The sequence below is a fragment of the Metopolophium dirhodum genome, unplaced genomic scaffold, assembly GCF_019925205.1.
Source record: "Metopolophium dirhodum isolate CAU unplaced genomic scaffold, ASM1992520v1 scaffold4, whole genome shotgun sequence".
Classification (NCBI taxonomy): domain Eukaryota; kingdom Metazoa; phylum Arthropoda; class Insecta; order Hemiptera; family Aphididae; genus Metopolophium; species Metopolophium dirhodum.
Genome location: NW_026869928.1, coordinates 81,913 through 98,976, shown reverse-complemented (window position 1 = coordinate 98,976; position 17,064 = coordinate 81,913). Strand labels below are relative to the sequence as shown.

The 17,064-nt window shown below is 26.5% G+C and overlaps 1 protein-coding gene across 4 annotated transcripts; it reads right to left on the bottom strand.

The window, feature by feature from the left end:
• Positions 1 to 13,502: 13,502 nt before the first annotated feature.
• On the bottom strand, positions 13,503 to 15,093 carry LOC132953437 (uncharacterized). 4 transcript variants are annotated; one of them, XM_061025861.1, is made up of 5 exons: positions 14,977 to 15,093; positions 14,728 to 14,877; positions 14,548 to 14,634; positions 14,295 to 14,491; positions 13,505 to 13,947 (listed from the first exon to the last, which is right to left on the bottom strand). In XM_061025861.1, exons 1-5 carry the CDS (start codon positions 15,019 to 15,021, stop codon positions 13,797 to 13,799), a joined length of 630 nt encoding a protein of 209 aa, XP_060881844.1. In that variant the 5' UTR covers positions 15,022 to 15,093; the 3' UTR covers positions 13,505 to 13,796. The 4 variants fall into 4 exon arrangements, with proteins under 4 accessions (XP_060881846.1, XP_060881844.1, XP_060881847.1 ...); XM_061025862.1 differs by having other exon boundaries at positions 13,511 to 13,947; positions 14,740 to 14,877; XM_061025863.1 differs by lacking the exon at positions 14,548 to 14,634 and having other exon boundaries at positions 13,503 to 13,947.
• Between the last annotated feature and the right edge of the window lie 1,971 nt (positions 15,094 to 17,064).

The following is a 17,064-nucleotide window of genomic DNA, read 5'->3' as shown; positions in this document are numbered from 1 at the left end:
CTGATACATTTATATTCTATAGAAATTTCTGCTAGACAGATATTTCTGTTTTTATTGGTTACAAACACATAATTAATACATATGATGACTGCTGGGTAATAATATTCTTAACCCATATTTCTCAATATTTTGTCCAATCTTCATCTGATAATTTCAAAACACTCCCCAAGATGTCATGATTCTTTTATAACCAATGATTTTATGGATATCTTTTTTAGAGGTTAAGTTAATGTAGGTACTAGGTAATATATTAGTTGGTTGGTTGAGTTATCGGACCATATTAATATTTCCCTGGTGGAAATTTGTTGAGCTGGCCTCAACATTGCTTATGGTGCAAAATGTGATGGTTGAATTAGAAGTCCAAGTACATGAATTATGAATGGTTATATGTGAAACCTATAGTAAAATAGCTCCTTACTTGCATACTCCTGCCTTAAATTTTTTAACAGAATTTAATAGCACAAATTTGCTACAGTCAAATCAAAAAAATTACACCTCAATATTTTTCCAATTTTGTTTGTGTCACATTTTGGGACAGTAAATGCTTCGATTTTCTACTTAAGCATTTTTTCTATCAAGCTAAATTTGATTATCTGTTGAAAGCAATGTTAAAAAAATTAAAATAATAAAAACATTTCCTACCTACATGAATAATTCAAAAAAAGTCAAAATTATAATATAATTAGATATAATCATGTCTATTAAACGTTCAGATTAATATTTTCAATAAGGACATTCATTTATAATTTAGGTACAGAAAATAAGAAAGTTGATTTTGTCTAATATGAGTTTATGGAAAAATTTCCATTTTCCATAAATATTATTTTTGTTTTTTCCAATTATTAAGAAAATTTAATAGGTACTAAACATTATTTCAATTTGGCTATTCAAAAGTTACAACAAAGTGTATTTATATTAACCATCAAAGTTACATAATACCGAAGCATTTTTTCTGCAATAAAAAGTGACTTAAAAAAACATAAAAACGCTTAGAACGCTTCTTTCAGCTTAGAATCTAAAAAATAAATTAAAATGCTAATTTCATTTTGTTTTTCCAAAAAGTAAAATAATACAACAATTATAATTTTTTTGTAGGTATTAAATTTACCATAGACTATGAAATTTGAATAATATTATTTAATTATGCTTTGAGTATTGGAATATGAGTACATTGAATGGTAGATCCATTTTGTTAAATTATTTAAGATTTGTTTTTATCTTATTATTTCATTTATTTACAGTATTTTAATTAATTAGAATGTGCGTAGCTATAATTCAAAATATAATGCAAATATTATTGTGCAGTTCTTATATTGTAATAAATTACTAATAGCCTCCATTTTACCAGGATATAAAAAAAAAATAACAATTAAAATAATAATTACTATTCAAGTTTTGATAGCTTAAATATATGCTTGATATCAGAACCCTTAGAATTATCTTGCTCTGGCTCAATCAGTTTTCTCTTATGGAATTTCTATGTGAGGGTCTACATACTCCTCGTATATGACTGTACTATCTACTACAATCAATTTTTTGATTAAGATCATATTAGGAAAACCTAAATTATATCTTACTAATTTAATATATTATGAGCTTAGAGTTGGAACTTTGGTTCAAATTTATGAAAGCGTTATTTTATAGTATTTATATAAATGTAATATAAGCAAATCTCATCCTACTCATTTGTATAATACTAGATTAAAAAATACTTGTAATTTAAATATTCCACATTATAATAATAATATTTTTGAAACTCAAAGCACAATAATTAAATTTGTTCTTTTAATACGTATCTATAATATTAATTGTTCATAACCTGAATTTTTTTATTTTGTTTAACTACCTTTTTAGTGTTTTTTATTTTGTACACATTTTCTATATAACTCTTAATTCAAAGCTGGGCAAGTTAGTCAATTTTTTTAACTAGTTAAAGTTAAGTTACTTCAATTTAAAAAGTAACCAAGTTAGAATATAAGTTACTTTCTGAAATTTGTCAAAGTTATAACTTAATTAGATAGAAATTAGTTTGGTGAAAATAGTAACATAAGTTAGAGTAAAAGTCAGAAGTTCGTTTTTTTAAGTTCAAAATATAAATTTAAAAAAACATTTTTTCAAATGTATTAAATAAATTAGGTAATTATTAAGTAGGTAGGTACTAGGTAGGTAACTAACTTGAATTATTGCTGATGAATGAAGAATTAAATTGAACAACTGTCAAAATGTCAAATGATAATTTGATCAAATGTATCAAATAGGTAGGTATTAATCTTAATTTCTTGGAATGTCAGTCATTAGAATATTAGAAAGCTTAACAAAATTAAAAATTAAAAAATTCAATAAATTAAAAAGAGAAAACTACAAAAATAACTAGTAACTTATTATTTTTAACAAATTAAATTAGATTATTAAATAAATAAGCAAAGTATTAACTATTAAATTCAATTAGTTAAGTTATAAAGTTAATATGAATTAAAACTAACTAGTTTGTGCCTAGCTTTGATATTTATAATATCAACTCAGCTTATCTGTCACACACAGGCAATTTTTGCTTATTTAGATGAGCTTGCAACTTGTTTGTTTTATTTATCTGTTCTCTATAACTTAAACTTTTTGTTGCTAAATAAATATATATAAATATATACTATTATTATTATTATTAAATAAATTAAAGGACTAAATTGAAAATAAATTTGTTGAATAAGCAACATATTATATTTAAAAACACATAGGTAGCATAATTATTTGAAATTATAGTTTTCTTCTTCACTGTACATTGTAATATGAGTCTAGTAAATTTACCGTTAACAAATTTTACAGTTATGGTGAATTATCTTTTATTGTACAAAAAAATATTGTTTTACATGTATACAAATTATAAGTATAATACTTCATAGTTCATAATATATTACATAAAAAAAATGCACTAGAATATCTGAATTATATTTCAATTTTGAGCTACTGACTTTCCAATTAATTTACATACTGAATAAATATTTTTTTACAGTTCTGATTTTTTTTTTTAATATTATTTTTCACAGTGTTAATATTTATAATATATTATATATGTATTATATAAAATGAAACGAGGTAAGAAGCCCACAGTTTCAAATGAAGAAATTTCTTCTATTTTGAAAGATTATAAAGATAAAATCATTATAAATAATAAATTAATAGTGCCATCAAGTTCTTTATGGAAAACTTTGATTGAAAACAATAATTGGAGTATACACCCAAAAGCACTATGGACACGAATTCATAAGTTTTCTCCATATTTTGATGATTTTTTCAATAATAAAAAACAATATATTCAAACAGCTTTTGATGATAATGATTCTGATCCAGCTATGATTGACTTAAACAGCTCCTTAGATCAAGAGTCCCAGAATGATGATACTTTAGTTCATACAGTTTTTATATCAGCAGAGGAATGGAAAATTATGCAACGTGATGATGGGATGAAAAATAAATTAAAGCCTGGAATTTGGACCAATACGCTCGCTGATGCTATTTATGATCAACTAAGATTTAATTGTGCCTGGTCGTTTAAGTCTCATGAGGTTCCAATTAATGAAAGTTCTGCATATTTTTTCCATTTCAATGCCATTTGTACAGATACGTAGTGTTTTACAAAAATTCGTGGAGAGGTACTGAAGCATACAAATTTAGCAGATCCACTGATATTTGGTTTAACTATAACATTATATATATTTGGGAATAATAATGTACAGCATCTAAAAAAAAGGCGTTTTGGTGGTAACCGTAGACAAGAGATAGCCAAAAAACTTTTGAATACATCCTCCAGTTCATCTTTATGTAGAAAAGAATTAGCAAGCCAATTATCTAAAAATTTATTTGATGAAGAAAGTCCTTTACTTCCTCGATTAGCAACCATCAGAAAAGCTAAAAGTGAAAAACGTTGTGAAAGTCGCCATGATTCTAATGTGGTTTTATCGTTAAATGCTATGCAAAACTGTGATCCTTGGCAAATGATAATAAAAAATGTTGGTATGCAACCTTTTTTTATACATTATTGGACTCCAGATCAACTAAGAGTATATAATGCATTTGTTAAGAATGAACGAGCTGCTAAGATTTCTATTGATGCCACTGGTAATGTTGTGAAGAAAATTGATCGGCCCTCTGGATTATCAAGGTATATCTTTCTTTACCTAATTGTAATCAAATTGCCAAATGAATCCGAAGGTCAAATTTCAGTAGCACAAATGTTATCAGAGGCACATAATACGAATGCAATAGCTTATTGGCTCTTAGAGTGGCGAAGAAATGGTGCTCTACCACCTAAAGAAATTGTCATAGATTTTTCTATGGCACTAATAAATGCAGTTTGCATGGCATTTGCTGGTTGCAGTGAAGGAAGTTCCATGTACATACAAAGATGTATGAATTTTTTAAATAAATCATTTGAAAATTACAAATTACCATCTTGTTTCATTCGCGTTGATATTGCACATGTTTTAAAATTTGTTACTCTGTGGAAAGTATTTAATGGGCCAAATATTCGTCGGAGGGTCAAAGAATTTTATGTAAGAGCAATTGGACAATTATCAATGGCTACAGATTTAAACGAGGCAAAATTGATTATAAAAAATATATTTATTGTCATGTTGTCAAAAGATGAAGGGCAATCAAATAACGAAAATACACCATCTGAAGATGCAAAACATTTTTTAGTGCAACGATTTGCATTTGGGATTCAGCAATCCATTGTCAATAGTGTTGTAAATTTACAAATTGAAGATTGCACACATGAACTAGAAACCTCGAATGATGACCTAGATGAGTTTTGTTTAGTTGAAATAAAAAATTGGGTTTCAAGTATTTTAATTATAGCAACAGACTTAGCAAATACAAGTGGTTCAAGAGATAATTTAATGTATTTACCAAAGCTATTGACTCCATTCAAACAATTGTGTTACAAGTAAGTTTCTGGTTATTTATATTACTTATTAGAAAAATACTATTATGTTATAAATAATAAATAAAAAAAATAATAATAAAAAAAAAAAATTAATAATAAAATTAATTATAATTATATAACATTATTATATTATTTTTATATTATATTATTTTCATTATAATTAATAATAGACACTGATTATAATATTATTGAAAATTATTTAAAAACTGTTTGGTATCAACATTCTTGAAACAAAATAATTTTTATTTTAATTCTTTAAATATATTTTATTATTTACATATTATGTAGATAAGATGTTAAATTTCTTTACTATAAGGGCACAGGAAAATAATGGAAAAAAAATAATATTAAAAATTGTTTCACAAATGACAAAGTAGAGAACAATTAATAAATATATGTATAATTAATATCATACAAAATTATCTGCACAATAATATTTTATAAATATAATTAATGTTCAATTAATTTGTATTTATGAAGGTTGCCGTTATGGTCATCTATAATGTGTAGTTCTTTTGGATACGGAAATTTAACAGCTTCATCAGCTTCAGTTGAAAGTCACATTAATGAATTAAAAAATCGATTAAGAATTGAAAAAAATATAAGGATCGACGATTTTGTCAAATGTCATTCATTATTTCTTGAAAGTAAAGTATTAATATTATGATAAACATTTATAAACTTTTTTTTTTTTGCTGATCAAAAAGGAACATGTGTTTTAAGAGACAAATTAATAGTTTTTTAATTTTGATTTTTCTATTGAACAAACTGCATAATGTAGAAATCATCAATCAATACTCAAAAGTGGAGTTTTTTTATAAAACATTAATTGAATACATGTTTTGGATGTATACAATTTTTTTCCTGGCTTATTCTGCGTGATTGCACCTAGGTTGCCCCTAGCATTTTTTTTTTTTTATCATACGTTTTTATTTTATTATCCACCCTCTCCCCAAAAAAATATATATTTGATGATTCATTGTTTTTCCATACATCAATGCAGTAAATATAATAAATTTTTTAAATATTTGATTGACATTTTTCACTATTCAATTTCTCTTTCTACTATTTCTATCTAATTTATATTTAATGTGTTTTTGTTAATTTACAAAATATATGGTATCAATTTACTATAGGGTCAATGAAATTGGCTTCGGGACTGAGGTATTTCCAAACTTCTGAGTCAAATATTCACGATGAAACAGAAGGTTCACCGTGTTCAGAATCGAGTATGATCAACAATTTAAATGAATATGAAAATTGGTATGGAAAAGGACGTCCGTTAAAAATTAATAATTCATCTGAAAAATGTGAAGTTATACACAATTTTAATAACAGTGAACATGATACAGTTGGTTCCGAAGTCGATTATTTGTGTAGTTTTGATGAAGAACCAATGGAAAATATCCAATGTGATTTGGAAACTGAACTGATTGAAAATCCCCCCTTAATTATTAAATCTGTGATACCGAAAAAAAAAAGTAAGTATTTAAATCCTGACACAGAATGGATGACTATTCCATTGGAAAATGTATTTAGTCCTTCAAAAATGGGTCTACTCCCAAATGGTGGTACTATAATTGGAGGTAAAATTGGCCCAAATGACAAAGGGAAGAATTATACATTGTCAAACACGTGCGGATTTGATTCACTTTTACAGCTTCTTGGCGTTGCATACTGTGACAGCATACACCTTCGTAACTTAACTGAAAACGATAGAGGCATTGAATCAGTAGTACAATTAGCACTTGAACTCACAAAAAATAATTACATTGGAAAAAGTGTATTGAATTCCAGGCTTAGCATTCTAAGAAATATCTTCCCCACAGAAGACTTACCAAATAACGTTGTACGTATTAATTGTGATTGCAATGTAGTACAAGCTGTAAAAAAATTAAATATACGATCTGTCATAGAAAAAAAGATTTGTACCAATAACAATTGTCCTAAAAAAATTAATGAGTTAAGTTTTCCAACAATACTTCTTCAATTTCACGATGAATCTATTAACCATCTCCAAACAAAAATCGACCAGTATGTAAAATTTGAATCTGCTAACCAGATATGTGAGGAAATCATTGATGACGACGTGTGCAATGGAAATCTAGTGTATGAAAAATTCTATGGACCTCTACACATTTTGTCTTTCTCGTGTTCAACGGATAAAAACCAAAAATGTCCAAATGAATTTATTAACTGCATGTTAAGTGAAATACCAAACATCGTGGAAATAAATAAAAAATCTATAATGCTAAGAGGAATTGTAGGCTATAATCCACCATTAAATGGCATTTCTTCTCTAGGACATTATATTTGCTATGCTAAAAGGAGTCATCTTTATTGGGAAGTGAGTGCAAAAATTTTATTTCAATATAAGATATAAGTTAAATAAAAACAAGAACTAATTGTTTTTTTTTTAATAACTTACAGGTCCATAACGATCTCAATAAAAAAATAAAAGAAGTTCGATCATCTACCTCAGTTGCAGTGGTACTGATGCTGTATACGGAATAAATATGGTAATTATTATTGGTAAAGCAATCAATAACCATATTTTAAGTTTTTTTTTATGTCAAAATAATTTATATTATTATACCTACTGCAGACAATATGTATATAATTTAAATTAAAAGTAATATAACTACAAAGGATATTATGTAAAAATTTATATATAACCTGTTTCACCTACGCATAGCATATTAAATATAACATTGACTATAGTCTAGTAAACTTGTATCTGAAAATCACGAATTAAAGACACAAGTTTGCATTTATCACTGAAGTTATTTGTATGGTGTCCATGCATTGAAGCCTCTCTGAATGCAAAACACCAAATTTATTTTTGTCTCCAATAATTGGTAACATATTGATATCCCTCCATTGTGGGTATTTATTAAATATTGTCTTTTCATCACCTGAACATATTCCTTCCATAATTTAAATGATTTTCCAGCTATTTCTATATCTGATGATACTAAAGAATTTTGAAATGCTTTGTATAATGTTTTTCTATCATCCTTATTATTATATTATTACTATATTATTATCATATTAATTGTAATATATTTGTAATAAACACTTTACAAAATTAAAAATTAAGTTCTAGGTGTTTTGTCTAAAATAAGTACATAATAAATACACAATTAATCATTATTATAAAAATATGATAAGTGAAAATCTTACAAAAAGTAATAAAATAAAAAACACTTACCTCAGTGAAATAGTGTATAGTACAGTACAAGTCTGGACAACTAACACAACTCGAATAGAAGTCAAGTTAGTTATATTTTGTATTGTATAGTAAAATACAAAACAAATTTAATAAAAAAAAATTATAAGAATAAAAGTTATGAGACACTAATAATAAATTAAAATTAAAACTACAAAATTGTATAAGGGGAAACAATAATAAACAGATCATTACTCAGTAGAAAATTTGAGAATAATTTTTAAAACAGTACTATCAAATAGCTGTAATTGAGCACTAAAATTTGGTGCTATAGCGGATTTTGGTGCTGATGGTGCACCCGCTGGGACGAAATACTGAAAACCCCATAACTCGGAGGGAAATATAGCACTAATTTTGAAAGCGGTACCATCGAATAGCACTAATTGAGCACTAAAATGTGGTGCTATAGCGGATTTTGGTGCTGATGGTGCACCCGCTGGGACGAAATACTGAAAACCCCATAACTCGGAGGGAAAGATAGCACTAATTTTGTAAGCGGTACCATCGAATAGCACTAATTGAGCACTAAAATTCGGTGCTATAGCGGATTTTGGTGCTTATGTTGAACCCGCTACGTGAAGTTAGCGGAGAATGGTAAGCCCCATTATAACTTTTTACTGGCCATAGCACTAATTTCTAAAATGCTACAGTTGAATAGCACCAATTTAGCACTAAATAATGGTGTTATAGCGGAAATTAGTGCTCGATTTTTTCCGCTAACTTCACGGACCTGGTTATAACATCAATATTAATGACTTATAAAATATTATTTTAATAATTAATATATAACACGTGCATGCACTTGGTTCACACACTTTACGCAATCAACTGCAAAGGTATGCCAAAAAATAGCGAATACTTAGCAAGTAATAGCAAGTTTGTTTTCAAAATTGGCAAGTCAATAAAGTGCTTGCCAAAACTATGCAACAAAATAGCTAATATTCAACTTGTAATAGTAAATTGGTTTCCTGGTATATATTTTTGAACTACCTATTACAATTATGTTTACCTTTTACCTTTATCCAATGGTATTATTTATCCAACGTTTTTTTTCATAATATTGTTTTTTTTTCCGATAAATTATGATTTATCAAATAATATTATAACACTGATAGCCACCAACTAATCATAAAGTGCAAACTGGCAACGGATTGTTCAGACTTCATATAAATATTATTTTATTTACTCTCTTGTAGGTACATATTTTTGAATAATAATATTTTTATGAATAATATTATTTAATAATTAATAAACCAATACATTCAGGAATAATGAATTTTAAAAATAAATTTGGCAAATGTAAGTAATTTGATAAGTACCTTTTTATGTGAACAGTGCCAGTGCCACGTTCCAAGCTAAATTAATTTAGCCCAATAATAAACAAATACCTACAATTTAACTATTCATTATTAGATATTATGTCCATGAAGAAACCCCGCCTGCACCCTCACACTAATGATTTTGGGTCGATTATTTCAAGAAGGTATCTATAGGAAATGTAATACGATTTGTACATAGACAATACTATACAATACAATAATATTGTTTTCCTACCGTCTTTTAAAATATTTCTATTTTTAAATGTTTAAAATAATATTCTCTCCGATCTTTCTATAGTTATATGTATATCGACTATACGAATGATTAAAATAGTTTATATTTAGTCTTGTTATCTTGCTATTTACATATGATTGTATCGTCATTCATTTTATAAACGATAAAGTGAATAAAAACGGTTTTATTGTCGGTCATTCGTTTTCGTATTACGATTTCCAACGTGAGATTTTTGATACGATTAACCTACTTATAATTTGCTTGCCGCATTTGGAAAATGGACAACAAAACAGTAAGTTACCTTATAAATTATGTACTTTTATGTTTTAATAAATGTATAAGTAAGAAATTAATAAGAAGTAAGTAATTATTATAAGGCTATTATGTCATGTCCTACGTGAATCCGACAAATGCGACTAAAAATAAACATTTTTCTTTTGTCGCATCGGTCGTATTGTCTTCTATGCTGGTCAGAATAGAATCGCCAGACTGGCCGGATTTACGTCGAACATGGCGTTATTATGATTATAATAATAAAATAACATTTTTTTTCTCAAACAATTTATTGGCAATGCTTGCTTGCAATTAAAAAAAAAGTAGGAAAGTGGTTCCGCATTCCTAATGATCAAATTGTTGATGGTGAAAAATTAATTTTAGATCTATAAATAATAGCTAATCATCTAAAAATGTTATTTCCTGTAGGAATAGCAATGATTATTGTTACTGATGTAAAGTAGGCTCATGTAGCAACATCTATACCAATTGTAAATATATGGTGAGCTCAGACAATGTATCCTAATAATCCAATAGTTAATATAGCATAAATTATTCTGAAATTGATAATATTACAGCAATAACTTTTCATAATTTATTAGGAATTACACGTTTATTTACAATGATACAAAATTGAATTAATATTTAACACAATATACTATAGGTATACATTAAAGTGATTATTACTATATGTAAAATAGATTGGAAGATTGACTTTTTATAATATATTTAGAAAATAAAATATTTTAAAATCAACAATAAATACCTTTATATCTTTTTTTTCTGATAATATAAAATGTTGATGTCTAAGTTTTTAAACAATTTTATTTTAGGAGAAATCAAAGAAAGGTAGAAAACCAATAATTGAGCTAGGTATTGTCTTCAGTAATCTTGAAAAAAGAAAAAATGAATTGTTTAATGAAAACGGTATCTTGAAAAAAGCCTCTTCGAAAATTTGGAATGAAATTTCAACTGCTCTTGAAGGAAAAATGACACCGGTAACCTTGCATTTGGCTGTGCATTATAATCGAAATAATTGGCAAACGAAATTAATGGATCTACTTGGTATTAATGAAAAAACAATTGTATTATCACCAAATAATGAAGAAAGTTCATCAGATGAATCATTACTGTCGACATCAGATTCATCAGTATCATTAACAAATTCTAATAGAGAGTTATTTAATTTTTTTCTGCCATATGACAAATTTAGACTTGTATGTCCTACAACAGTTTCGTATAAAAGAAGAACTAAAAGAAGAAATAGTAGGTAGTATATGTAGGTTCTATCCCAGTTTTTACAATTACAGGGAGATTTAAAAACGGTTATCCACGACTTTCCCCCTTGAACGATCAGATTTGTGGGTGCTTACTACCCCAGTTTTTTACTGTTCCAGGGTGATTTAAAAATGGTTATCCACGACTTTCCCCCTTGGATGAACAGATTTTTGGCTGCTTTCTATCCCAGTTTACACTATTTAATTTTTCCAATTTAAATTTTACCCAAAAAAAAAACAGATATTTACTCAGTTTCACAACAAGTGATTATTATTATTTTTTGCCCATACAAATATATTTACTGTTTCCAGTTTTTTACTGTTCCAGGGAGATTTAAAAACGGATATCCACGACTTTTCCACTTGGACGATCAGATTTGTGGGTGCTTACTATCCCAGTTTTTACAATTACAGGGAGATTTAAAAACGTGTATCCACAACTTTCCCGCTTGGTCGGTCAGATTTTTGGCTGCTTTCTATCCCAGTTTATACTGCTTAATTTTTTCAATTCAAATTTTACTCAGTTTCACAACAAGTGATTATTATTATTTTTTGGCCCATACAAATATATTTACTGTTTCCATTTTTATCTTACTTTTTAATTTTTTCATTATTTTAACTTATATACAAAAATAGTAATTAAATAACTTGTAGACTCATGGCCTAGTGGGCTAAGGCGTTGAGTGTAGAGTTTGATAAATTTAAATTTAGGGTAAGTATGTATGTTAATACTACACCCAGTGTCATAGTCCACTATACCATGGGTCTACATTTTTTTTGTTTTTTTTTTTCATGTTTTTATTCATAAACTGTAATTTTTAATTTTATAATATATTATGTTTCAATTTTCGGGTTATTAGATTTTGTAATAACTGTTTATAATATGTTATATAATAACGCACAACTTAATCTGTATCAGTTTATTAGTAACCGTTGAATTGTGCGTTATTATTTACAATGGACTTATTAAAAGAAATTGAAAGAGACATTTCAGAAATGGGTATAATTCATCCATCACATTTTTGTTACAAGGAATTAGCTGAATTGTATACATTATTATCAAAATTAAAAAGCCACGCTATTAAATGTGGAACAGAAAAAAACAATAATCATTTTACTTTATGTGCGTGGTCAAATCAAAATTGTGATTGCGGACCTGATACATGTTTGTGCATTGTTATCAATTATCTGTTTACCGATTTGAAAAAAATATTGATCAATAAACAAAAATCATTAGTTAAATAATCACTTTTTAACTTTCATAATGTGATCAAACTGTTATCCAACACACTATATTTGACTTTTTTTTGATTTTATTTTAGTTGTGTTTTTACAGTGTAGTAGTGTTGACTATGCTGTATTTTATTTATTTGTTAAGGTACTAATAATTTAATTAAAATTGGAACATATATTTCAATCGATAAAAATCAATCAATAGGTACGTCAACTCTGCCAAACATTGAAGGCACATAGAAGATTCACTATACTGAAATCCAAACCAAAATATTATCATCTTGAATTCAATAATTAAATCAATACTGCACACATCATGGACGCCGTAGTAGTCAAATCAATATTCAGCATACATCAACAGAATAAAAAAAACATTTATATTGGATACCTAGTTGATCAACCTTTATCTGTTATTATTTTATTCATGTGTAACGTAACTAAACGATATCTAATACTAAATGTATTTCAATGGAATAAGTTTATATCTGATGATAGTTTTAATATAATTGTTTGTTCTTTATCCACTGTTCAACATTCAAAACGATTACATTTAGATAATAATTTTTATTATAAAATATGTGCAAAATCTGAATCAGTTAATTTACATCATAATAATAACAGAATCACATTATCCAGTGATAATTTAAATCGATTGAAATTATTGGAAACATGTATAAATGCAAATATCATAGAGTTATCAAATAAATTAGTGGCGTATCAGACTGTTTTCAATAATGCATGTATAATTATCAAGTATGATATTTTATATTTATCACCTGATTGTATTAGAAGTGATTTTATCAGTACATATATTAAAGATTATAATTTCAAAATGAATGACCTGAAGGATGAAGAAAAGTCATTTTTACTTGAATTACAACAAATCCATCACGAAACGTTTGCAGACATTATACTAAAGCCTGATATAACCAGCCAATAAAACCAAAATAATCATGATATACGACAAGCTTACTATTTAATAATTAGATTATACCTTCATAATAAACATTATTTATTTTGTCAAATGCATACCTTTATTTAATAATAAATGATAATAATATAATTAATATATTATATATTATAAATAATCTTAAATGTTAACTGGTTAAAATAAACCAAAATATTTTCCATAATATAATCATATTGTATAAATTATTGAATCAAATGTAAGCTTTCTAAAATAAAATTGAATACAAATATTTTAACCGTTTGGTAATAAATAAAAAATACACAAATATTAATGACGGGTTTCATTTAGTGAAACTATAATAATATAAACATATAGTTATTATTTATAAGATTCAATTTTTTTGTTGTTGTTACACATAAATTTATCCATTAATAAATCTTGCAAATTATTAAATGCCGATATTATTGTATTGTCAGCTTTATCTTTTTCGTTCAGCATAGTTTTTGCGTTGAACGTTGAGGTTTTCCATCTATTAAAACAAATTAATGATTGTATATTATAAATGCATATATTTTCATATTATCATAAATATTTTATCAAATAAACTAGATGACACAATTGTTGAGCAGTTAAATATTTTACATACTGTGTGAATATTATTAGTATCAACGACGAAACATCATCATACCTATATTCACAAAATTGCTTGGTTGTAAGCATCGTGCCTATTTAGGTTATAAAATAGTACTATGGCATGATATGTTTCCCCAATAATTTACAAATATTGTACTTAATTTTTTTTTTTTTCTTATTCATTTTAATGATACCTAGTGTAAATCTTAATATACTCTGTTTATACAAAATATTAATAGTTACCTGTCTTTTGACTCTACTTTTTCCATGTCCGATGTTTTGTATTTTTGAATAACCAAATAATCACTTGCTGTTTTGATTTCGGGTATTTTGATACAAAAATTTCCACCATCTGATTTTTTTACGCGTATGCAGTTTTCATTAACCATAGTTGTTAAACCATTATATTCTTGTTCCAGTTTTAATAAATGCGACTGAAACTAAAATCAATATTAAATTGATAAATATATTATTATTAAAATATGGAATATTTTACTTTCTGTTTTTTTGGTTTAGGTTTTATAACGGTTTCAGGTTTTTTAGAATTCTGCATTTGCTCATTTTTCCGATGATTATAAAGTTCCTAAATTTATATACCCATGTTTTTAACATATTGATGTGTAATGTAAGGAAATTAAGAAAAAAGTTTATGATATAATAATAATAATAATAATACCGGTGCACATACATCAATTTCTTCATCATCTGAATTTTGATCGCTTGTGTTGACCATTATTAATTTCTGTTTTTTTGGTTTAGCTTTCATAGTGATTTTGGGTTTTTTAGAATTCTGCATTTGCACATTTTTTCGATATGAATAATGATCCTAAATTTAAATGATTATGTTTTAAACTTATTGTTAATAAATGGTGTTAAATTAAAGTATATTAATAATATATTATAATTATTATAATAATGTACTTACATTGATTTCTTCATCGGCCGAATTTTGTACACTCATGTCGGACATTATTACTATGCACTCGTATTGCTTAAAATTAACTGATGAAATTCACATTAGGTCTCTTTATTTTATATAAATTATAATCTATGATATATAGTAATAGTCATGTCAATGCCTGTTACACATGGTGTTGGTAATAAATAAAAACTGATATACACATTGTTTTTAACGATAAACAGAGAAATTAAAAGATATTTGGCTTTGACTAATGTGTGGAAAAGCAGATTATAAACTGTATGCCCAAAATCGTTTGATATATCCATCACTTATTCGCACTGCACTATTTTTTATTTTTAGTATTTTGTACATCAATGATTATAATTAAAATTTGATCGCATTTTATGTTTACATTAAGATATAAGGTGCCGTGTTGGTAATAAATAAAAACTGATATACACATTGTTTTTTAACGATTAACAGAGGAATTAAAAGATATTTGACATTGGCTAATGTGTGGAAAAGCAGATTATAAACTGTATGCCAAAAATCGTTTGATATATCCATCACTTATTCGCACTGCACTATTTTTTATTTTTAGTATTTTGTACATCAATGATTATAATTAAAATTTGATCGCATTTCATGTTTACATTAACATATAAGGTGCTAATAATAAAAATAGTGCCGTGCGAATAAGTGATGGATATATCAAACGATTTTTGGCATACAGTTTATAATCTGCTTTTCCATGTTACTTAAATAGTGGGGTTCATTAGATCAATAATAATAATACTCAACAAGCTGGTATGCAAGAACGCCGCATGCAGCGAGCAGAATATTTCATTGTAAGTTAATTAATTATAACATTTTAATTTTTAAAATATAATCATTTTATTCATTTTTAGCAAAGATATGATACCTGACGACAACCTCGATAATGTAATTAGTCATATACCACCGATCACAATACAACATATTGCAAAATATCCATTTACTCACAGTGAACGTGAAGTTTATGAATATTTTCGCCAGTTGCATTCAGCTTTTGTCGTGAGGGAAGTTCGATATTCATTTGATGATAATATTATCGATATATTTTGCTCATTCGAATGTGCCAATTATATCAATCAGGCGTATTTTGAGTCGAATCTTGTAAATTTAAGTTTAAAAGCGTACCATGTTATGTTTAAGGATATAAATGTGCTACAAATGTATTGTCAAAGACGAAGGTGTTTGGCATGCCAAAAATACGTCACTGTCTGTGACAATCGCAATTTATATGCTGAACCCGAAGAGGATTATGTAATACAAGTATTTCCAATAACCAATTGCACCGTCAATCTACTTCAATCAACAGTTCATACATAACTACATAAGTGATATTTTATTTTAATACGTTATTATATATTTTATTTTAATGCGGTTTTGAATTAATTGTTAAAAATGCCAAAATTTAACCGCATTAAAAAAATTAATCGATTAAACATCACTGGACAAAAATTAGTAGAAATTGAGAAATTTAAAAATAATCGCTCAAAAACTTTTTATTATAAAAACAACGAAAACCTTATTGACTTATTGTCATTTTTAAATTCTACTTCTTCTTCATTAAAATCAAAACTAAAAGAATTATGTTCTTCATCCACATATAAATTTAATTTATTTGTAGACTTAGTATATGAAAATTTAATTACGGGAGAAGTTCGGGATGTTGCATTTAAAACAACAAATGTTTTATGTTATTTTACTTCAAATTTTTCTACCCTTTTTAAAAACATGTTCGATAAATTATTAAATGAACAAGAGTCATTTCTGTTGAAGGGTTCTTCTTGGAGACAAATTAGTTTAGATGGTCTCCAATTAAGAACAAATAAAGTAAATTTACTAGGGGGTTCCTCATTTATAAAATTACCCCAATCAATTTATAATAAAAAAGCAATAATAAACGTAATGAATTATGACAATAGATGTTTTAAATATGCAATTTTATCAAAATTTAATGAAAAAAAAAATAAAAATAATTTTAGTATTAAATATTTTAATTTTTTGGAAAAAAAAAGTGGTCTTAATTTTAATTGTATTGATTACCCTACACCAATCAATCAAATA